We start from the raw sequence: 23,245 nt of genomic DNA, 5'->3' as shown, positions 1-23,245 counted from the left end.
GGAGCACCCCCCAGCAGCAGGGCAGAAAATAAACGAGGGTGGGAGAAAATAAACGAGGAGAAGAAGGGGCAGACCGCATCCCCTGGGTCCGACCTGCCCTTGGCATTCAGGACCCAGCTGGTCCGGAGCAAGGGAGGGCTCAGGTCAGGTTCTGGTGTTTGGGGAAAAGCACAACAGCCCCCCCCAAAAAACACATTAATTCTGCTCTAAGCTCTCTCTGCCCTTTGGATCAGCTGCTGGCAGGACACACAGAGGAATAAAGACCAGGAGGGAAAAGCGTGATCACTCAGATTTAATAGCGTGAAAAATAAATGAGACATTTTGGGGGGAAGTACCTCCCCGGACAACGGGCGCTGCAGCTCTGCACCGCGTTGGGTCCCGCGCTGCAGGAGCCCGGAGCCCGCACGTGCTGCGGGGTGGGAGCCCCCCATCAGCCCACGCCTCTGGCCCAAGGAACGTGTGCCTTGGAACGTAATTCATGCCTGCTGCGGGACTTTAAAACCCCAGCAAGCGGAGCGTTGCCTCGTCGTCCGAAGGCTCTTTCTTGCTCCTTGGTCAATCTGCAGGCAGCAAGGCTGGAAAGCAATGCGGTGGCAGAGGGCAGCACGCTCCAGCACCCGGCCGTGGACTCGGGCGCTCCCAAGAAACATCCTTTACACTCTAAAAAGCAAAACAAAAAAGTAAAAAAAAATAATAAAGGAAAAAGGAAGCACTTTGTGCTTCTGAGAAATTACTCTGAGTCTGGACTGCTGTGATGATCCTGCAGATGCCCTGACGCATCTCTAACACACGATCTCCCCCACCCATGGCGAAGCTGTGCTGCGAGGCTCGAGGCTTCAGATTAATTCAGCGCCCAACCGGGGAGCAATTTGCTCAGATCCTGCCAGTGTGCACCGGACCGGAGAGCTGCAAGGTCAACCAGCGGTCAGACGCAGCTCTAGCCCTAAAAATAACCGGCCTCTCCCGCTGCCTCGGCGCGATGCTGAGCGGAGCTCTGGTGCTGGCAGCGGGAGGACCGATCCTGCTCTCCCCCTGCTGCCCCCTCACAGTTGCCAGGAGAGACGGGGGGGTGCCGGGAAGCGCTCGGAAGATGCTGCTGGGGGAGACGCGGCCGTGGGCTCTGGTTTAAAAGCCCCTCAGCTGTTCCTGACGCCCGTTCCACACTTCTGCCGTAACCTCCTGACATGGCACAAGGGGGGGGACAAGCTGCCAGGAGCCCCCACCAGGTCAGCCCACTGCTGCAGCCTCCCGCACCCAGCAGCTCCGCGGTTCCCAGCGGTGACTCAGCTCTCGAGGCTCGGGCAGGCACGGCTGCCTTCCACCCACTATCATCGCTCCTGCACAAGCTTTATACTCCTGGCTTGGACTTCACCCACGTTTTCAAAGAAACGGTAAACCCTTCCCGGTAAAAGGGCAGCCTGAGCACAAAGAGACGCGCTATCCAGGTAGTATTTCCCCTAAAAATTGACTTTCCCTCAAAAACGGTTCCTGTGATCTTTGTGCAGGCTCTCCCACATGCTCAGGTGCCGCCTCCTCACTGCAGCGCGTTTGAGCGTCGCGGTGGGGCTGGCGGGGGCCCCTTCTCCCCTGCGCAGCAGGAAGAGAGCCTGGATCTTGCCCAGATCTGTTGGGACCTGCAGGAGGACCGGCGAGGCCGAGCACCGGAGCACGCACGGTGGCAGGGCTGGGGCTGCAGCGGGCCCCCTGCCAGCCTGGCCTTTGGGACATGGAAATGGGAAACAACAGGAAACGACGGCTGTCCCCGACACCGGCGCATCCTGACAGCACAGCAAACCCACGTCCGCCCCGGTGAACTCACCCGATTCAGCCCTGGCGGTGCTCTGAGCTGCCCTGCCGCGCCTGACGCCTGTTAAAAGGAACACGAGCGCTCGCGAAACCTGGAAGCAGCCCCCGAAATAACCCTCAAACCCTCGGGGAGGCACCCCCGGAGAGCTGGGCACGCGCGGTCCTTCCCCTGCACCCAACCTCTGCGGGGCTGGGACCGACGCAGGCACTAACGCCCCGTGCCCCGGCTCCTTCAGGGAGCTGGAATTTACCCCATCGCCTCCAGCTCCATCCTCATCTGCTTCCTCCGCTCCTCGTTGATGGGATGGAGGCAGAAGATGGTTATGGCAATGAGCAGCAGCGTGATCGGGACCGGGGCCATGAGAAGCTTCAGGGCAAGGGTGACGGAGGGGTTATGCGTGCAGTCTCCGGCGTGGTAACCTGCGAAACTAAAGGGAACGGTTTTCCTTCCCTACCAAAAATAAATCAAGCCCCTGCGCAAAGGCAAGCGGGCACCTCCGAGGCTGTATTGGAGGGCCAGTTTGGGGAAATTCCCTCTCCTTTCTGCTCCTTTCCTACGTTGGAAAGGCAAATTTGGGTGCCCCTGCAATTCACTCCAGCATCTCCTCTCGGATGCTCCAGAAAACTGTGCTGGGCTGACAGAACCGGGGGGGAGGTGGTGCTCGGTGGGGGCTTACTGTAAACCCAGCGTCGAGATCCCCACGGCAAGGCCGCCCGCAAACTTGTTGAAGAAGACGTAGAAGGAGTAGAAGAGAGCCTCCAGGTTGAGGCAGCTGGGGTTCCTCAGCATGAAGTCATCCACGGCGTCGGGCAGCATGGACCTGGGTGCAGACAGCCCCGCGGACGTGGTGAAACCCACACCGGCGCTGCCTGAGCTCGGCCACCACCTCTCCCGGAGCTCTCCAAGCAGCAGGGAGGGAAATCCCTTGCAGAAACCCCTCTGGAAACCCAGAGCCGATTCCCGACAGCCCCCCAGCCCTGCCCGGAGGTGCCCCCCGCTCACCAGGGCAGGAGGTAGAGCACGGCGGTGCTGCAGCCTGCCACCACCATCAGGAGGACGAAGGCCGGGAAGTTGTGGCTCACCTGGGTGATGGCCACCAGGGCCGGGATGATCATCTGGGGGAGCGAGAGGAAGAGGAGAGACAAAAGCACGTGGGCGCTTCCTGCTCTTTTCAAGGCCCTGCCGGACCTCGAGCCCATGCATTTCGTGATGGGAGCTGCTGAAAGCCCCGGGCAGGCTGTGAGCAGCGGCAAAGCCTTCCTCGTGGGTTCAGGGGGGTCTGAGGGAGGGCAACGGGGCTGCTGCGCTGCTGCTGAATGTGCTGCGTTTGAACCAAGTGCCTGCGAGGAAGGCATCTGGGGACACGGGATGTGGGCACCTAACGGTGCAAATAAAAAAGCCAAATGGGATTTCTTGCTGGCGTGCCGAGCCAGGCGGCAGCTGGGATGTGCCCGACGAGCAGGAGGCCTCCGGGCCGCTGCTGTGCCCGCTGTGCTGCCCCCCTGCCCGGCATCACCCCACAGGGCTCGCATCGCTTGTGGCAAGCACGAGGGGTCCTGGGAACGGGCCCCGGGGTGCTCTCTGAGTGCACGCAGCATCCATCGGGGCAGCACCCGAGCACACGCTGCTCGCCAGACCCACAGCTCGCAGCCTGAGCTCTGCATTTGGGCCCCCCTTTGTCCCCCTACCCCCACGGGCAGCCAGCCCCGCTGCCCGGGCAGCACGAGCTCCTCAATCCACAGCCACAACCGGCGGCAAACTCACCGCCAGGCCCAGCGTCACTGCCGTTTTCTTCCCAAATCTCCCCAAAAACCACTGCCAGAGGGGGATAGAGAGGGAAGCTGTGACCTGAGGAGGAACCGAAGGGGAGGCTCAGCGATGTCCCCGAGGACCGCCGGTCCCTGTCCCGGTGACATCCTCGCAGATGGGCAGGAGCGGCGGTGCCGAGGGCTGTGGGGCGACGCAGGGATCAGCCCCCCCCAGCAGGAAGGGTTGGTGCCCGCTTACCAGCATGACGAGCACCAAATGCTGGAACTTCCCGGCCAGCCCCGCGGCGTGAGTACAGAAGAAAGCAAAAATCCCCTGCATGACCTGGGAAGGCGACACGGGGACATTGGTAGGGTCCCGAGCTCGCTGCGCGGACACCTCACCCCCGAGCTCTCCTCCCGCCGAGGCAGCTCTCGCACCTGGAAGGCCAGGGACGCGAAGAGGAAGCCACAGAGCAGCTGGGTGTAGGGCTTGTGTCCCACGATCATCCGCAGGCAGCTCGTGAAGGGCAGCCCGACCTTCCCCAGGGGGCTGAGGGGCCCTGGGGGAGAGACAGCGGGGTCGCAGGGGGGGGCTGCCAGGACACGGGCGGGGATGGGAGGCACGGGGGGACCGCGGCACCGTGTCTGGGTGCAGCTCAGCGGGGCGAGGGGCCGGAGTCTGACATCTCGGTGCGGAGGTGAAGCAGAGGTCCTCAGCTGCGTGCAGGATTTTGCTTCTCCGCAGGCTGCGCTCAGGCTGGCCCTGCTCCCACCCCTAGGGACCCAGAACCTCTGCCACCCCACCCTCGCCACCCAGCTGCACCCGCACGGACTTACCCGGCTGCTCCCTGACCCCGAAAACGAGAATCAGACAGGAGAGGCAGTAGATGGAGCCCAGGACCAGGGAGGCAGACACGTAGGCTCTGCGCTGGAAAGCGAGAGGCAGCGCGGTGGCACCGCGGGTACCGCAGGCGGCGCCTGCCCCGCGTCGGCACCGTCCTTACCGTGCCCTCCAGCGAGCCCGTGAGGCTGGGGGTGCTGCTGTTGGGCAGGGTCCCGTTCCCAACGAAGCAGCCGTTCGTCATGCGGCCGTGGTAAGCGCCCACCATCTGCCCCTGGATCCCCGAGCCGAGCAGCGTGCTGAACACCTCCATCCCCATTCCTGCCGGAGAGGAACCTCAGCCCCGCGCCCTGGCTGCTCAACACGGCCCTCAGGAGCACAGACCAGCCTGGGGGGGGGACGGAACTGGAGGCACCAACATCCACAGCTGTCCCGGGAGGAGAAGAGACCTGCTGTTTCTACCCGCTCTGATTATTTTCCCCCCTTGGCTCCAGCATTATTACGATTCCTAATGAATCAATACATCTGGGCCCTGGGCCCCCTGGGGATGACGCACGCCTAAAGAAAGGCTTCTGCAGGGAAATCCTCTGCAGAAGACCACGCTGGTCTCATCGCATCCTGCCTCACCCCACCTACTTTGTAGCCTGTTCAAAGGCAGAACTCCTTCCCCTCTGCTCCCGGTCGGGTGTCCCAGGAACGCGGGCAGCCCGGGCTGCAGGGACACGGACACTTACTGTAGGCGGTGGCCGAGTCTCGGTCCCTCTGGGTTCCTCCCAGGAACATCGTTAGGGAAGAGTAGGGCACGTGGTAGCACTGGGGAGAGCACCGTGCACTCAGCTCGGCTGCTGCTTCCCTGCTCCACCGTCACAACCCGCCCCCGTCCCCGCACCCCTGCTCTCGGGTGGCTTTTCACCCTCTTCTTCTGTGCTTTGCTCTCCCACCAAAGCAGCGCTGGAGAGGTTTGTATCACAGGCAGCCCGGCTGAAGCCCCGGCACTAAAATTCACTGCTCCATCTCCCCATCCCTGCTCCCCAGCCAAGGCTCTCCCGTGCCCAGCTCCAGGTCCCTCGCCGCAGAGGCTGGGGCCGGGACACCGCAGCCGAGCGTGCCCCGCTCCCTGCAGCAGGGGATGATGTGTACGACAGCCCCGGGAAGGAACCGTGCTCCTTACAGTCATGCAAATCTGGAAGAAGTTGTACGTGAACAGGTACCACAGGAATTTCAGGGAGACGGGGGCGCCGTCCGCGAGGGTGGACCACATCATGCAGTAGCACAGCACCCCGAGTGGCGTGGAGCACGCAATCCTGGGGAGGAAGCAGAGCTGGTCAGATGGGCCTCCAGATAAGCGGGCGGACTTCCCATTGCACAAGCTGCAGCCTCGTCCCCGGCTTCCGAACCACAGCCCGGCTGCAAGACGGGGGTCTGCGAGGGGCGGCTCTGCTCGAGGGCACCTCCATCACTCGGGCTGGGAGGAGGAGAGGGTGGAAAACAAGAAAAAAAAATGACAAAAAAAGGAGGAATGCCCGAGTTGTTCGCGGCTTCTTATTCTGCTGAAACACCCGAAGTCCTGGCTCGCCCTGCAGCAGAACCCTGGGGGCCTTCTGTGGGCAAGATGTGCCCGTGGATAGAGCCTGGTGGAGAGCTCCTGGCACAGCCCGACTGCCAAAACCTGCGTGTGCCCCTGCGGGGCTGCAGGGCACCGACCACCGCAGCCTGAATCACGTAAGGCCTCGGGGAATCTGCAGGCACGCAGGCGTGCAGCGCGCTCCTCCCGTCACTGCGGCGGCACGGACCCACCGCGAGGTGCCCTCAGCGCCTGGGGACGTTCGGCTTCTGTCGTTGTCCCTAAGCCGCAGCCACGTTAAACTCTCGGAGCAGCATCCCAGCTGCCTCCCTGGGAGGATTTTGAGCCCCAAATCCCCCCGCCAAGGTGCAGCGTGGACGCTCACCACGGGATCAGCTTGCCGTATTTTCTCCTGGGGCTCTTGCCGACCAGGAAGCCAACAGCGGGGTCAGTCACCGCGTCCCAGGCTCTTCCAAGGAAAAGGATCAGAGAGGCATGGAACGGCTCCAGCTGCAGGGGAAACGGAAGGCACGGCTCAAAGGAGAAAGAAATCCTGGTGGAAAGCCGCGAGCAGCCAGCGCGACGCAGCTTGCTCCAGCCAGCATCCCCTGGAGACCACTTCAAGCACTGAAACGGCCTGGAAACAGCTCCCACGTGCCCACCAACGGTATTTGCATCAAGAAATTGTTATTCAGTCCGACTGCCTCATTCTGAAGAGCCTTTCCAAGGGCTTTGAACACCTACTGAACCCTACCCTTGCTCCAGCCTGCCGGGTTTACGCTAAGCCCCTTGGCAGAGAAGCCCACCGCACGCGGCGCTCACCTGCACGACGTCCAGCAGGAAGATCTGGAGGAAAAACCCCAGGGCGTTGCCTGTCATCTGGTAGGGGATGCCCCCGACGGCATAGCAGAGCTTCCTGCACAGCGGCAGGCCTGCAACTGGCTTCTCCTGCAACTGAGACGGCTCAAAGGAGTTTAACTTCTTCGGTAAGAAGCGGCACAAACGGTGCCACGCTGCCAGCGGCTGTGGCAGAGGCCGTCCACGCAGAGACCGGCCAGGATCCGGGGATCCCCCTGGGTCAGCAGGGGAACGTTTCAGTGCACGGCAAAAGGGCAGATGGCAAAGCCTCTGTTTTATTTGGACGTGGTTACTGTCAGTAAATAACCCTACCAAGCCTCTCAAGTGCCTGGCAGGCTCCCAGCGGCCGCCTCCAGCCCCGAGGTGGAGCTGCCGCCCGGCACCGCGCGCTCTGCACCGCACGGAGCACGCAGCGGGACACGGGGTGACACCACGGGGAGCACGCAGCAGGATATTGGGTGACACCACGGGGAGCAGGAGGCCAGCCCAGGCTCAGCTTTCTGCTTGGCTCTCGTGAGCAAACCACCGGTGGCCGTCCCGTTGTGCCCAGGGGAGCAGCGTTGGGGTGCAGCGCAGGCGCCTGGACTGACCTCCAGCCCCACCGCAGGCTGTCTTGGGGGGAGCACGCTCATCGGGGCCCGGCTGGTAACACGATTTGGGCTTTCCCAAGGCACCGAGCAGCTCCAGCACTATCAGGGAGGTGCTGGCCTCATCCTGCCGTGGCTATAAAAGGCCGTGGGCTCCTGCAGCAGGAGCTCAGCAGAAGAGCAGAGCGTGACAAGGGACGAGAGCTTGGCTCGGAGGCAGCTGGACGAGGCTGGATGGAGCAGCAGACTGCGGGGTCACGCCAGCGGCGGGTTCAGAGGGGAATGAAGCCAGGGATCGCTTCGTTCCCACGTGCCCTCGGTCCCCGCGGGGTGAGAGGGCAGCTGCAGCTCCCCAGCCCACGCGGGCTCGCTGCGATGCTGACAGCAGCGCGCTGACCACTGTCCCCACGGGCTGATGGACCTCTGCACAGCGGTGCTCGGGGGCAGCCCCCCAAAAACACGGCCCGGACCCCAGGAGCAGCGTTCCAGGAGGCCCTGAGCGCCTTCCCCTCGTGCAACAATTACCAGCAGCTCCTCTGCAGCCCATGCCATGGAAAAAGCACCGACACCGCTGTGCCTGCCGGGGGTACCGGCCCCTTCCTGCACCCGCTGGCCTCCACGGACCCCACTCCGTGCCCACATCGCCAGGCTCCAGCCTCACCCCGCGGGGACGGCTGCATCGCGAGGCTGCAAGCAGCCCCTGTTCCTACACCGCACCATTTCCGCAGCAGCTCAGCGTCTAAAACCACAGAGGCATTTCTCTCCGTTCCCCGGCAGCTTTTGTTCCCTTGACGCTCTCCGCAGGTAGGAGGGTGCCCCGCACGTCTCTGCCCCTTTCTCTTGAAAGCCAGCAGCGGCAGCAGCAGCCGGGCAGAGCCTTGCTCTACCAACAACATCTTCCCCAGCCTGAGTCACAAAACGCTCCGAAACACCCCCGCAGCCCGCGGCTGCTCGCGCCGTGCGGTGCTGCGTGGGTGCCGGCGCTCGCGAGGGTTGGCCTGCACGTGCGAGACGCGTCCCCGCGCGTGAGGCCGCAGCACCCCAAGGCCGCCGCTCCTACCTCGCCGTGGGACCCTCTCCCCTGCGGTTCTGCTCCCTCCTGGAGCTCAGCATCTCCGCGAGCGCCGGGAAGCATGACCGCGTCCTTCGGCCGCGCGTGGCCGCGGCGGCGCAGAGGCTTCCTCGCGCAGGGAGAGGAAGAAGGCGGCGAGGAGCGCACCGCAGGCACCGATCAGAGCGAGACGGAGGTTTGGCAAGGGAAGATGCAACATCTGAGAGGCCCCCGGAGAGGGGGGGGGGGAGCTGATGGAGGAGAAGCGAGAGGCACCGAGGGAGGAGCGTGGCCGGAGCCTGCCCATGCGGCGGCGGGACGGTAGCTCCCAGGGTTTCTGCAGCCACATGGAGAACTGTGGTGTTCTTCAACTGTCAGCCTGGGTCTGGCACCTTCTCCCTGTCCCAGGGCTGCTGCCACAACGAGAGCTGGGGGTATGGAGGAGGAGGCGCTTGCCCAAGCTCCAATCCATCCCGGGAGCAGCTCCAGCCACAGCGGCAGCAAGCACCAGCACACAAAGCCCAGCACGGGCAAGGAAAGCAGGGAGAGCGCAGCAGGACCAGGGAGGTTCTCGCCCCAGGTTGCTCCCCAGCAAAGCTCCTCTCCCCAGGGGGCTCCAGCAAGAGCAGGAGCCCAGCTCCGGCTTCTTATCCGGGGCTGCACAACCCTCATCCCCTCTCTTTGCCCTCTCCTTAACGGGTGCAAGACGTTGGCACCTCCCCAGCCCAGGACGACGCCGCAGAGCAGGAGGCGTGGGACGCGTTTTCCTTTCTCTGCCAAGTGAGATCAGTCATTACCGGCCTCTTTCAGTCTGAGCTCCTGAGAGATCTCCCGTGGCAATGCAGACCCCACAGAGCATAATTTGAGCCCAGCGAGGAGACATTTGCTATTCTTCGGCACCTTTCACAGACCCCTCGCAGCCCAGCAGCGGGGCCCAGCAGTCTCGGTGCCACAGCCAAAAATTACCCCTGCGTTAGGAGCAGCAGGAGCCCGGGGGCTGCGTGGGAGCGCTCACAGCACACAGCCTGCCAGGAGAAGGCAGAAATCAGCTCGAGGAGGCGGGCAGGATGGGGGGGGGGGAAAGTCCCACCACACGCCACCCCCTAGCCTGGTGCTCGGCCACCCGCTCGCAGCACTCAGCTCTTTACAAATGCTGCCCTGGATCGGTCGCGGGAGCCTCTCCCTGCTCCTGCCCAGGGCACCAAGAGCCCTTCCCAAGGGGAATGCAAACACCCCTTCTGCAAGGCTCATCAACACACTGGTAAAAACAAATAAATTAAGAAGCATCCTCTCCAGCTCAGCCTTGCCTTGTCCAGCAGGGGTTAATCTAAAAAAAAAACCACCGTATTTTGCAGGCTGAGTCAGAACTTGGTTAATAAGCCGCAGCACGACTGAGTCAGCGGCATCTCTTTTCGCTGCTATTTCACTGACATCTCCGATAACAAATATCGCTGGCGCTGGGCCACAGCCAGTACAGTGGGAGCCAAATCGCTGTCTCCCACCAGCGTATCTGCGCACACATCTCCATAAGAAAGCAAAATACATCCCTACCCACCCGGGAGGAAAGGCGAAACTCAGAGGGAAGCACAAAAGCCTGGCTTTTAATATTTTGCATTTCATTCTAGGCCGTTTTGTACCCGCTCAGTATGCAAGCCTACATTTGGGCAGAGACAAGGCACCTTTTGCAATCGTGCTCGGCACTTAATCCTCTGCTCTTTGGCGCTCATTTACTCCCCAGGTGCAAATAGCTGCATTTTCTGCACGCGCACCAGAAAGCCAGCCGCTGACCGAGCCGCCTCCCGGAGTAGCTGCGCCTGTTGCTCCCCGGCTGTTCCAGAGCACAATTCTCTCCGCCACAGGGAAGCTTCATTTTCGCTCTGCTCAGATCCTCCCAAAGCCCTTTCTCCTGTTGCTCGGTGCCTTGCGCAAGACGGCGTTACCCGTCTCGTCTAGACAGCACGTCCTGATCGCTGGTGCGGCACGGGGAGCTCTCATCCTGCCGCCGCGTTAAGAGCGCGGCTCAGCTTTGTGCCAGAGAGGCAGATTTCAGAGCACAGCTCCCACCTCCCCGGCCGCTAACAGCTGCTGCAGGCGGTAAGCTCCCCGAGAACGCCGTGCACCAAAGCCCAAAACCTGGCCCAGCGAGCTCACCGCTCGCACCAAGGGTCCTGGAGCAAAAGGACGGCGCCTTTTCCACCTCTGCACCGATTTTGCTTAGGAATAGGCTTTGAAAGAGGAGGGAGAGAACTCGGCAGCTGCGCCCTTTTTGCCTTGCACAACAACTCCGAGCCTTGTGCCGAGAGAAGCCAGAGCTGTGCGGCTGAAGGAACGGGGTCGTGCTGGAAGTTACTCGCTGCCAGGGAAAGGGCCCTTCCCCAGAACCCTGCTCCCCGCTGTGGGAGCATGAGATCTGATCTCTGACGGCAGCCCGGGGCCCAGGAACGCGTGATTCAGACAACCCCAAGCCAAGCCGTGCTGCTTCAACAGCTTTTCGCAGGGTGCTGTGACCTGGAGAGGGGCTGCTCAGGCAAGGCAGCCCCATTGAAAAAAATAAAGTAAAATAAAATAAAGGCTGAAGCCAGCTCCATCTGGAACCTATTCAGGAGCTCCCTGCGCTGCGAGGCAGGCTCAGCGCAGACAAGACAGAACGGCGAGTAAGGTAAGTATGTAGGAATGCGGTAAATAAGTCAGACAAAAAAAAAAAAGGATAAATCAGTAAATTGAGAGGTGCTTGACACAGGAGCTGTTCAGCTGCCGAAGATGTGGGCCTATTGCATAATTAGCGATACACCACTCTCTGTACAAGCGCGTAATTGGGAAACGTGGCATTCGTTTGGAAAGCTGCCGGTAGGTGCTGAGGAGGGGTCTCCACTCCCGGCTCCGCGGGCTCCTGCTGCCAGCCCGACCACCCCGAGGCAGCTCCCTTGCTTTGGGCAGCTCGTGTTTGCTTCCTCCTGTGGCCGGCACGGCGGCAGGAGCCTGGTGGGCACAGAAGCCCCCAGCCGGGCACAGAAGCCCCCAGCCGGGCACCCCACAGCGAGACGCTCCCGGAGCCGTTTTGCCCTGCGGCGCAGCGCACACCTGGGTTACCGGAGCAAGAACAGGAGCTGCAGCCGAACCCGCAGCTAACATCGACTCACCTCAGGCTTTTCTCCTTCCTGAAGTGAACTGAAACTGCCCAAAAAAGACCCAAAAAAGGACGGCCTCGCCTCATTAACAAGAGCACCGTGCTCCGCACCATTTGGCAAGCGCATGCGATGGCTCACCACCCCCGAGAGCACATGCATGCATTGATTGCCGCCGTGCCTGCAGGACGGGTAGGAAGCGTGCGGCTCCGAGAAGCCCAGCCTGAGGCTCCAAGCATGAGAGGAGCTGAGGGGCTGTCCCCATCCTCTGGGGACACGGCTGGGATGGCAGGGAACCACGGGCACGGCTGGCAGCGCCTGCCTGGGTGACGCCAGGTGCTTGCGGTACGAGCAGCGGTGGGAGCCCTCGGCCTGGTAAGGAAAATAACCTCGCTGCCTAATTAGACCTGCCGCTTATAATTACCGGTCTCCATCCGTCAGCGTTCTGGTTCAGGAACAGAAATGAGACCATTCAGAGGCTGCGGGGGGCAGCTCTGTCCTGCTCCCCAGAGCAGTTCTCCGCGCAGGTCTGCCTGGAGCAGGGAACTGGAACACCGGCTCCTGCCCAGGGACCTAACGGAGCCATCGCAGCCTCCCCCTGGGGTGGCGAGCTTTGAAGAAAGCCACACGTGCCTTGTTTCGTGTGACAATGACACCAGTCCCCCAAGCCAGTTTTTCACTGCACGTACAGAGGCCAAAGAAACGTCACCGCAAGGTCATTTTTATTGGCAACAAAGGATGTGCAGAGCAGCGCCGCTTTCAGAAGAAAAAGGCGTCCGAAAACACCCCGGGAGCAGGCTGAGAGCCTTTTAATCACTCCTCCAACAAACCCATCGGGTTCTGAGGACCCACCCAGGAACAGGGCACTGAATGCAGGTCACCCCCTCCTCCTGGAAACGCGTAGTGTTGTCCAGCAGTGGGGAGCAAAGCGTAAATGAAGATCATCACGACCACCAGCAGCAGCAGAAATAGGCCAAAACGTACGGCCCTCCTCTTCCAGCTGCAGGTGCACCCCCTGCCATTTCTTGCTCCCTACCTCTGGTTGCTGCCGCCTTTTACCTGCCAGCCCAGCTGGTTTGTGCCAAAACAAGTGGCTGAGCCAGGATGTTCACGTTTTTACCCAAACAAGCCTCCGAAGGCACGGCTGCGCCTAGAAGCGGGTGCAGCTCCAGCAAGATCTGTGACCAGCGGGCCGTGGAGCGTGCAGGAAACGTGGACCAGGAAACATCCGACAGCAAGAGCAGCGCTACAGAGGGCAGGCAGCGTTCCCAGGAAACGGTGCAAAGCAGGCTCCGGAGAGGAAACGCCATCAGAAAACACAGGAACTAAATCGTAGCAACGCAGACGTGAAAAGGAAGAGGAGGAAACGATGAGCTGGGTACGAAGGGAAAAAAAAACAAACAACAACAGGGAAATCCTACAGCTGCCAGGCTGGGGAAGGGAAAAGCGTCCCGGCACAGCACTCTGCAAAAACCGCGGGTACAGGGAAAGGCATCGGCCGCAGGCAGGACAGCACAATTACAAAACTGAGCTGCCTCTTACACAGAAACTGCACTTTTTCGTGAGATACGGAGCTCTGCTTTGTGTGCGTGAAGGGCCGGGAAGACAGGCAGAACTCCCTCGTGGAGGGAATAATTGGAGAAAAAAATCCAAAAGTGAAAAAATTCTTGGTGCAAATGAGAGAAAAATCACTTCTTCGCAGGCGCAAATGTCCGTTCTAGAAGAGCCAAATCTCAGCCAATGACTCTGTTAAAATGAAGTAAAATAAAGGTTATGAAGGAGATTTTACTACAGAGAAAGTAAAACCGTCTCATCATCAGTAACGATGACGTACAGGCGTGTGAGAAGTGAGCATTCACCTTCCTGGAGGGGGTGCAGGTGACAACGGAGCCTGCTCACGCCCTTCCTCGCAAAATCAGGCCGTCCTGTTCCACCGTCCCCTTTTATTTTCCCTCTCCTTACATCTCTTCCCCACCGAGAAGCCCAGCTGTCTTTTTCCTTTGGAGCTTATTTTGTACTGAAGCTCGTTCCGGCCGCTCCCAGGAGCCCGTTTATTGCAGCGGGCTCCGTGCGGCCTCGCTGCTGTTTCCACAGCCCCTGGGAGCGCTCTGGGCGCAGGCAGCCCCATCGTGGTGGCTGACACCACTTGGGCGTCCGCTGGGATGTGCTTCGGGTAGCCCTGCGGCCGGACGAAGCCGGCCCAGCAGATAAGGGCAGCTCATTACTTACCAAAACAAAAGCCAAGAACCAGAGGAAGGCGGTGGCGGCAGCAGCCCCCCACCAGGCTCGCGGTCACCCAGGGGCTGAGCCCTAACCCTAACCCCGCAGGCGGCCAGACTCAGCGGGAGCCCTGCTGGGGAAGAGCGGCTTCTCTGCAGCACTGCCACCCTCCGGCTCCGGGGGTGAAATTCGCTTTTCCAGGCAGAGGAGCGGCTGACAGCCCGCAGTCCATCTGAATTTAAGGCTTTTAACCCGCTGGCAGATTGAAGCGAGAGGAAACCTGGCCGACAGCCTCCCCAGCGCGGAGCAGAAGCCGTGCGATGAAGTCCTCGGTGGGACCTGAGCTGCTACCTGCCTGCCAACCCCCATCTCATCTGGGGTGCCAACACGGCCAGCTCGTCCACCCAAGACCCCGAAGGCCAGCTTGCCACCACCCCAGCCCTGCGATGGCACCAGCTAACAGGGGTCAAGCGATTCGTACTCGCTTCCCTCCTGGCTCTCCGGGCGCACCGCGTCGAAGGCGTTGACCCACGTCCCCAAAACAGCCCTCGTGGGGATCGGGACAACTCTGACGACGAGCAATTAAAGGTGAGTGTCTTGCCACGAGGCAATGACGCCTATATTTAGGTGGGAGGGAAACACCCTGAATTCCCTTGTGCTGGTTCACACAGATGGCTGTGGTCATAACACAGAGCGTCAAGTGACGCAGGTGGGCAAAGCCCGAGTTCACCCCTCGGAAAAGACCTTTAGAAATGCTGCCCAGACTTACCTCATTTAGCTGAGGACATCTCAGCACTGGGAAGCCTGCTAGCAGGGCAACCCAAAGCAGTAAGAGCAGCATAATTAATACACAGCATCCCGAAGAGGAGAACAAACAGACGGCAGCCGTTAGCAGAAAGGCTCAAACGACGTTTTCCTATTTTGCGGGCTTTAATGATCATTTCCACAATTTACAAATATGCTGTTACGCACATCATATATCCACTTGGTAATGAAAAATGTAAGTTAATTCAGCTCTCAGCCGAGAAACTGCTGTAAGAATGCCCTTGCTAAGGTCTGGTACGTTAAATACATCCAGCCAAGCGAGTTCCTCGCGCCGAACCTGCCCAGCCCGCTGGCCCTCCCCCAGACTGCACAACCCACAGCTTGTCCTCTGCTGCGCCAAGGCGAGGACCTGGAAGCTCAGAGCACGAAGGGGAAGGAGCCGCAGGGCTCCAGGGTGACTAAGCCAGGAGAGGGACTGCATGCTGTAAGACTTGGCACGGCTGCAAGCCAGCCCCTTTCATCCGACACCGCTGGTGGCAGCGCAGCTCCCGCTCGGCTGGTGTCTGGATACCTACGGTTCAGCTCAGCTCTCAAGCTCCAAAGCCTGGGGCTAGGGCAGTAAGCGTGTTCTGGATCAGGGAGAAGTGCCGTGGCACGACACTAGATGGCAACTCGCACGTGTGATGCTGTCTATGCCAGAGCTACCAGCCCCTCAAGTCTAAGAGCGATGAGTTCACCCACAGGATTCTGTTCAAATAATAAAAAAAATGGAGACCTGAGCCCAAAACACAACCAGTGGACAGACTAAAGCTGGAAAATTCCAGGTGTTCAGCTCTGTGGTCCTCAGCAGATGAAAGGAAATAAATCTACTGGATAAATCTACTACAGCCTTGAGTTTTTCACCTGAACTGTTTCCAACACAGCGATAATTCATCTTAAGATAAAATTTGCTTTCCAGTAGGACAGACTGTTTGCCTCGTACTTTCAGTCACTTCAAGCTGATTCAGCATTGTGCCTTCTCTGAAATAAAAAAAATCAGCAGCACGTTGGATTTCTCAAAGAAATGCAATACAGCAAATTAAAGCTGCAGTCAGGCTGGACTGCTGGAGGAAGCGCAGGCAGAGCAGGTGGGTGCTGCAGGGAACACCGCTACGAGTTCTGCTGAGGAAAGTCAGGACTTTCCAGACAAGGCCAGGAATAGTGCTAACCTTTGCACCTGCACACACGCACCAGAGCTTTCTCCACGTTGAGCAATAACTGTTTAACAAACATTTCCCCCCACAATGCTTTTTACAGCAGCGTAGCCATCATCCTGACAGTATCACCCATTCCTGCGTAGTTTATATTTAATGTGCAAAAATAAAGTGGGTACTTTGCAGCAGTCCCTGGAGGAGAGTAACAGATTGTGATGAGCAGTTGATTGGCATGGAAGGAAACTGCTCCCTGAGAGCTCCCTTCCCCCCAGTACCTTCCTCCCCTCCAAAGAGCACAGAAATGCAACCCACAAAGGTAACTCAACTCTCCTGGGAGAATGTGTGGCACAACAGGCTGCAGCTCCTTTCAAAACGGGTTCGTTTCGTTTATTTATTTTAAAGTCCACTGATCATCACCAAAAAAAAAAAAACAAAAACAAATGGGAAACGCAACTAAAGAGAAAAGAGTCCAACCAAGACCTAAGAACCCAGAGCTATGAGTAGATGCGAGCCTGTGTCTGCACGGCGCAGGTGCACGCACAGGACGAGACGACGCATGCGCACTGCAAGCAGGCGTGTGGCGAGAGGTGGGTTCCTCTATGTTAACCGCTGAACGATGACAGCGTTGAGCAGGTTGGCTTCCTTCAGGGTTTGGTTCTCATCAGTCAGCTCTTTATTTGGGAAGGTGGTCATCAGGACGAAGCTGGTCGCAGCCATTGCTGGCCGGGCATCGACTATGAAGAGCCGGATGTCACGGATCCTGTGCAAAGGGAGCACACACACAAGGGCAATCCTGTTACTGAACATCCCGGAGAACTGCACAACAAAAGCCTAAGTTCAGCCTTTCCAGAGTGTGCAACCCTGCACTCGTGGCACTTGCTTTCCAGGTAACAACAGAGACCAAAGCCAGGCAATTCTATGATCAAGATACTTCTCTATAGGCTCCTGTTTAATGAAACAAGCTGCTTTACAGGTTAAAGGATCTCAGCAAAACGTTCTTTTACACTACCCAGCTTCTGCGGCTTTGAAACTGAAGGGTTCGAGCCCCTCTAGATGAACAGATTAATAAATTGCTGGATGCTGGCTGCTGTAAGCAGCTGTGCTCATCACACACAGCATAACCTAGATGGTTTCAGCTCCCAAGCGCGGTCACAGATCCAGTGTCACTGGATCTATTTCCTGCACCTGATCCCAGAGGAAGGTTTTTATAACTTCCTGAAGCGTACTTGATTCTCTTATGGAGATAAGAAGAACAAGCACGGACAAATAGCCACGTTCTCCAAGATCAGGTAGGTGAGAAGGACTTTAAGACAGAACTCTAACAAATCAGTAGGGTATGGAAGCCAGCTTGTCCAAGCGAACCAAACTGTTTAAGAGCGTGCCTCGGTGCTGCAATCAATACAGGGGAAAGCCCAGCAGAAGTATGAACTGACAGTCAGAATAACAAAACCAATTCCTAATTATCTGAGAGATTCTAAAGCCCTTTGAATAGGTTTAGTTTTTCTTATAGCTGACATTAACAAAAGTTCTGCTGTTAATACTGAAGCTCCCAGACACAGCATGATTGGCTACAACCCATCACTACCTGGAAAGCAAATCCTATCCTTCCGACAGTATCTGCCTTAAAACCCCACAATGATTTTATTCCTATTCACCTATACAGAAGGATCCCCAGAGCTCCCTTTAGCAGGCTAGTCAGGATTCTAACATCTGCTCCATCTGTGCACAGTTCGCAGTGTCATTCAGGCCTTCCCAGTTAGTAACCTGTGTTTCCTGTTGCCTTTGTACCTGTGATTATGATTAAATTTCTGGACCAGTCGCCCACCATCAGCGAGCCGGATTTGGATGTTGGTGACGGGCTCCGACTCATCAATAGTGATGGCAGAACTGGCTTTGGCTTCGTTCTCTGCCTGCTGGGCTGGCGAGCTGGTGCCCAACACCTGAGGTGCAGTGCTGAGAACAGGAAGACACAAAGAGGGCTGTTAAAAACCAAACCACTCACCGGGCTGCAGGGTGCCAGGAATCAGGCAGTGAGCTTATCACCTGCCGGGCCCAACTGCCAGGGTTCCTAAGCAAGAGAGGCCAGCGTAGGTTGGAAATGAGAATTCAGAAGTCAGCGAGCTAGCTGGCACGTCAGTGAGCGCTTGTCTGTGACTTCACCCCTACCATCACCTCTCACAGCACCACATCTTGGTTCTGCACAGCCAGACGGGAACAGCAGCATTGTAAGCAGCAAGCCCGGCTTCCACACGACACACCGCGGTGGTTCCGAACTGGAGAACTGCCTCCTGCCACTGCAGGAGCGAGCCCACAGACCTGCCGAGCTCCATTTTCTCTTTGAGGTGAACACCTCACACACCACAGGCACTGAGCACCTTCTCTTCAGAAAGACAAATCAATAGGCTCACCCCACAAAAAACCTGAAGGGCCTTTCCCACATCTCACACACACACACCCCAAAGCAGCGCTGCTGTTTTCTCACCTGCCCAGCTTTTGTCCTTCTCCAGTAAAAGCTTTGAAGACACTTTTAGGTTTCACGTACTCCTCATCACGGTGATCCTCCATATCCAGGTTCACTTGTCCGCCTCGCGCTAACCTGCGCAGCTCTGCTGGGACTTCCCTGCAATGACAGTGTCCAACAGAACTGTCCTGAAAAAACAAGTCAGGAACAGCACCTGCCACAGAACCCAGTACAGCCACAGGAGTTTCAGGAATTACGGTGTGCTCCTGCTAACTTACAGAGCAGGTGCACACCTCCCCGCTGACAGGCACAAGCTAAAGGTTACTTTTCCCCGGCCCTTACCAGGAGAGACACTCCTATCAGAAATTCTCAGCCCAAACACCCAAGCCTGTTTGTTCACTTCAAAACCTCCAGGCCCCATACAAACCAGCGCCACTTCCCAATTCATTTGAAGCAGATCTTCAAGTCTGCCCTCCCTTAGTTTACATACGAAGAATCTAGCCCTCGTAACAAAGCTCAGGACAAATGCACCATCGGTTCAGCAACCTGGATTCCACACACACCCGTGTTTCAAAATACAGCAGTTCTTTCACTGCCCTCTTGCTACTTACCCTCTGCGGATATCATCAAGAAACTGGGCGTTGGATGGATCCTGGTAGCTCCTCAGCTCTCCGCTGTCCAGACTGAATCCACTCTTCCAGAGCTTCAGTACAACATGCACCTGCAGCAGGCCCCACACAACAATCAGCCTCGCTAAACATCTTAGCAAAAGTAACTGGGCACAAAGAGAAAAGCTGCTGACTGGCAGGGAATTTCAGGCTGCAGAGAACACCTTCCAGCAAGGTTCGTCCTGATCGCTATATTCAGCAGCGAGGAAGAAAACTGAAGCACTGGCTATGAAATGGTCACGCATCAGTGCCTAGAAGGTGACAACACAGATCCCCTTTTTGATGAACATGGCTGAAGAGCCCAAGGTGTGTCAGACCACGAGCCCAAGCCAAGCTCTCACCAAGGATATTTGCTCACAAACCAAGCACAGGAGGATCCTGTACCAATGCTGTTAGCTCTGCATCTCTTCAATGAAAGAAGCAGCTTTACTGTACAGTGCTCTTTGCACAGTGCTTTTCACAACCCATATAATCACACTACAGAGGCTGAGAAAAGATCCCCACGCTTCTAAGGAACACTCAGATTCTTAACCAGAAGTTCACCAGAAAACTGCTTACCCAGGTCTCAAGTACCTGCTATTCTTTCCCCCAGTCAGAAATCCCACAAGAAGTGGGGTTTACCATCCTCCTGAACTACTGTCAAGCTTTACATTTCTCTGGCTCGCAAGCTGTCTAGCTGTAGCAGAGCAATCCCCCCCGTGACACCTACAGAACAGGACAGAGAGCTACTCACATCCTGAACAGAGCTCTGTCTCCTCTCTCCTGCCACATAGGCAGACTCTTCCTCTGGAGTAGCCCCAAGGCGATATCCTCCCCCTGCAAAAGGCTGCAAGAGAGACAAAGAGGTTACAGGGTGACACAGACCCAATACAGCTTGCTTCTCTTCCCCAAAACACCATTCTGAGGGAACGGGGAGGGCCTCAGGGTAGCACAACATCTGCTATCCTGCGGGCACAGCGACCTGCTTGAACAGTCGGTAAACACGGCTCAACAAAGTGACTGCGACACGTGAACTAGAGCTGCACTAACAGCAGAGTCCAGGCTCTGTCTCCCACCTGCTCTGTCACGGTGGGAGCCACACACAGATGACTCCAACGAAAAACAACTGAAAGAGGGGGGAAAAAAAAGCAACTCATCACTCCTCACTTTAGGCTTGCTCGTCTCGCCACTGCTTTTGGCTGTCCGATCAACCGCCACAGCACCGTGCTCCTTCGCTCCTTTGAACAGATCTTCCACCAGCTCGTTGGGGCTCTTCTTCCTCGGAGGACCGACGATCTGCTGCCCGCTTCTCTCCGAGCCACCGGCATAAAACCTGAACAGAAAGCACACGGCTGCCGGGTAAGCCTGGACCACTGCTTCTGCAGGAGACAGCGGTTTTATACCAGGACTTAGCTGCTCACTTTTGTGCAGCTTGATGAAATAGTTGGGATCGAGAAATATTAGTTACAACCAGCGCATCTGCCACTTACAGTAACTGATCTAAATACAAAAAGTCTCTGCGCCGCAGGAAACTGGGAGGTTATCCACTGATCAGCAGTGATTAAACAACAACTCTCTCAGACCTAGAAACAGTCTAGACTGACAAAGCTCTTCCAGTGCTAGTCCCAGCTAGGCTCCCACCCTCACACAAGACTCCTACCTGCCAGGTGAAGGCAGGCAATGACTACAGGAAAGGGCCCTACGCACCGAAGAAATAACTGGGATTTTGAGGGAAGGCACGCATTAATTCAGCGCTGAAAGGTCAGAGCACGTGGGGCAGGACTGAGCAGAAAGCAGTGAACGCACACTCAAAGTGCAATTAAACACTTCTGGAAGATTGGGTTGATTAGATTCCAGCTGGCTTGCAACACACAGAGAGCTCACAGCTGAGCGCTGAAGACCAGGTGGCCTACCTATACCAAGCCACTTTTAGTTACATCAGTTCCATTCAATTTACCTTGCCTGTTAACCTGACGTGTTTGCAGCTAACAGCTGACACGGGAAGATTTCTCTGCTAGCGGGCCACGTCCCCACTGAGGAAAGGGACCTACATTTTTCCTTTCCACCTCCGCATTCCATTGCGTTCTCCTTAGGCAGCACTTCAAAGCAACGCGGACAAGCAAAAAGAAAAGCAGCCCCTGCGTTATTCCCACGTTTCTGTTCTCCAGGGACACAAATGACGATTTGGGGGCTTTTTCCCCTTCTTAACCAAGGGCTCCCACATCCTACCTCAGGCTCTCTCTCAACAGCACAAACCAGAGATGAGAACGGGTGTTGATACAGCAACACTGAGCAAGTGCTCACACACAGGATTTGCACTGGCCAAACTTTGTGTCAGACCTGAGATTTTTTGTGCACAGGAATGACGTGTCTGCTTAAATCTGCTTTTGGAAAAGAATCCGGACACACGCAGCAAGCCATCAAAAAAAAAAAAGCAGGGTTTCAATTCTTTAGCTGGAAACTTACCGCTGCCCCTCTTCCTCTTCGTCATCATCCTCCTGGGCATGAACAAGGTCTCTAAACGACGTTACTCGATGGTCACTGCAAAAGTCAATCAAAGCACGTCAGCCCCGTGACACAGCTCAACCACGTGAGCACAAGCTGCTGAACACGGCAGTAAGGTTGGCTCTGCTCTACTTTTAGGGTCTGAATGAGATCACAGGGCAGCGCCGCTGCAACCGAGCGGCGAACAAAGTTCTCGGGCATCCGTACCAATGACGGCAACCACAAACAACAGCGAGCGCGCTGGGGGAGGCTCGGGAGGTGGCTGCAGGCCCAGCAGGGGAGGTAACTCCTCAGTCATCTTCTTTGCCACGTCACGGATTTGGTTGCCTCCTTCAGGGAGCAGTCATTTCCAAACCTGTGCAGACACAGGTTGCTCTGCCAGGCCCCAGTAAGGGCCAGCCTCCAACAACGCTCCTGTGGTCTGAAGTGAAATAAAGGTCCTTCGGCAGCATGGAATTTACTCAAAGTCTGCAATAAGAGCGCTTTGTCTTCACAATACAGCCAGCAGCTCCTCTTTAAAAGCAGCGCTCCCCTGAGAGACTGAGAAATTCGGTCTGAGAACTGCTAGCAGAGGAATTTGGTAAGGACAAGTTATTTAACTTATCTTGTGAAACGCGTAACCTGGTTAGATGAGGTACAACACAAAGTTAGAAGTATTTTTCCTGTGGATTTACAACCTGCTTAAATGCAAGCGTTACCGACCGCCTGATTGTCTTCTGACCTCAAAGCACAAATCAAGCTTTTCCTGAGCAACGAAGCAAATTGTTCTAACCGGTCTGTAGATCGGTTGTGGAACAATACCTGTGCTTGTGATGCACAAATGGGGACATTTTCACAATTTCTAGAGAGTCATAAAGTGAACCACATCTAAAAGCACCGCAGATTTTCAGAATAAATGGCTAGCACCCGTGCTTTAGACAGAGCACGGGTTTTGATGGGGTTGGTGTTCCCTGCGAGGTTTAAAGGCCTTGGTAACACATCAGCCTGGGCTGAAGCTCTCCCCTCACCTGGCTGCAGTGCCTCTGGATACGGAGCTGGGTGCCGGCTGGGGAAGGGTCAGGATGTCCTCGTCGCCCCCGTCCTCGTAGAAACTGGCGAGCGCAATCTGCAAAGAGACACCGCGGGAGTCTTCCAGGATGACAGCAACCACCCCAGAGCCGTACCCCAAGCACACGACGCAGCCGAAGCTTCGGCCGCGTTGGGTCTCCTGAGGGACGCCCACCCTAACGCCATTCCATGGGGTTTGCCCCTTCTGGAAGCCCTGGACAAGCCAGCTCCCGTTTGGCTTTGTTAAGGCGAGGCCAGCCACCACCGCGGCACGTTCCTGCCCCGAAACAGCGGCCTCGCAGCACCCATGGGTGCAGACGGGGGGCTCCTTGGGGCCGGGGGGCGAAGGGGGGAGAGGCTGGGAAGCCACGAGGGGGTCGGGGAGCGGGGGCAGAGCCTTCCCTTCGGCGGGGACCCCGAGGTGACCGTGCCGCGGCGGGCCCGGGGCTACCTGCAGATCCCAGCCGGCCGACTCGAGGAAGAACCGCGCCCGCTCCTCCTCGGCGCCCGTCACGGCCACGAACTCCCGCAGCGCCTCCTCCCTGGCCGCCATCTTACCGCGCTGCCGGGACCCGCCCCGGCACGGCCCGGCCCGGCCCGGCCCGGCTGGCAAAGAGCTCCGGCTGGGAAACCAGGCCGGGAGCCCCGCCCCGGCAACAGCACCCCCCGGCGGACCGGAGGAGCGCCGAGCCGTGCCGAGCCGTGCCGAACCGAGCCGAGCCGTGCCGAACCGAGCCGAGCCGTGCCGAACCGAGCCGAGCCGTGCCGAACCGAGCCGAGCCGAGCCGTGCCGAACCGAGCCGAGCCGTGCCGAGCCGTGCCGAAC

At 57.8% G+C, this 23,245-nt stretch overlaps 2 protein-coding genes across 8 annotated transcripts; both read right to left on the bottom strand.

The window, feature by feature from the left end:
* Window positions 1–277: 277 nt before the first annotated feature.
* Window positions 278–9,208, bottom strand: LOC118176553 (sodium-dependent lysophosphatidylcholine symporter 1-like). 7 transcript variants are annotated; one of them, XM_035343579.1, is made up of 15 exons: window positions 8,466–9,208; window positions 6,783–6,908; window positions 6,346–6,470; window positions 5,568–5,700; window positions 5,131–5,209; window positions 4,560–4,717; window positions 4,393–4,483; window positions 3,994–4,115; window positions 3,815–3,898; window positions 3,572–3,655; window positions 2,810–2,922; window positions 2,484–2,627; window positions 2,058–2,234; window positions 1,820–1,870; window positions 278–906 (listed from the first exon to the last, which is right to left on the bottom strand). In XM_035343579.1, exons 1-14 carry the CDS (start codon window positions 8,538–8,540, stop codon window positions 1,825–1,827), a joined length of 1,557 nt encoding a protein of 518 aa, XP_035199470.1. In that variant the 5' UTR covers window positions 8,541–9,208; the 3' UTR covers window positions 278–906; window positions 1,820–1,824. The 7 variants fall into 7 exon arrangements, 6 of the variants coding, with proteins under 6 accessions (XP_035199470.1, XP_035199471.1, XP_035199469.1 ...); XM_035343580.1 differs by having other exon boundaries at window positions 278–660; XM_035343578.1 differs by having other exon boundaries at window positions 278–651.
* Window positions 9,209–15,894: 6,686 nt separating this feature from the next.
* NSFL1C (NSFL1 cofactor) lies at window positions 15,895–23,025 on the bottom strand. The gene is made up of 9 exons (XM_035343605.1): window positions 22,871–23,025; window positions 22,380–22,477; window positions 21,334–21,408; window positions 20,035–20,200; window positions 19,622–19,714; window positions 18,832–18,941; window positions 18,242–18,379; window positions 17,548–17,712; window positions 15,895–16,519 (listed from the first exon to the last, which is right to left on the bottom strand). The coding sequence occupies exons 1-9, from the start codon at window positions 22,970–22,972 to the stop codon at window positions 16,357–16,359; spliced, it is 1,110 nt and encodes a 369-aa protein (XP_035199496.1). The 5' UTR covers window positions 22,973–23,025; the 3' UTR covers window positions 15,895–16,356.
* Between the last annotated feature and the right edge of the window lie 220 nt (window positions 23,026–23,245).

Source organism: Oxyura jamaicensis, chromosome 20 (genome assembly GCF_011077185.1).
Source record: "Oxyura jamaicensis isolate SHBP4307 breed ruddy duck chromosome 20, BPBGC_Ojam_1.0, whole genome shotgun sequence".
Taxonomy (NCBI): Eukaryota; Metazoa; Chordata; class Aves; order Anseriformes; family Anatidae; genus Oxyura; species Oxyura jamaicensis.
Note: the sequence above shows the minus strand (reverse complement) of the source record. Positions and strands in the feature narration are given on the sequence as shown.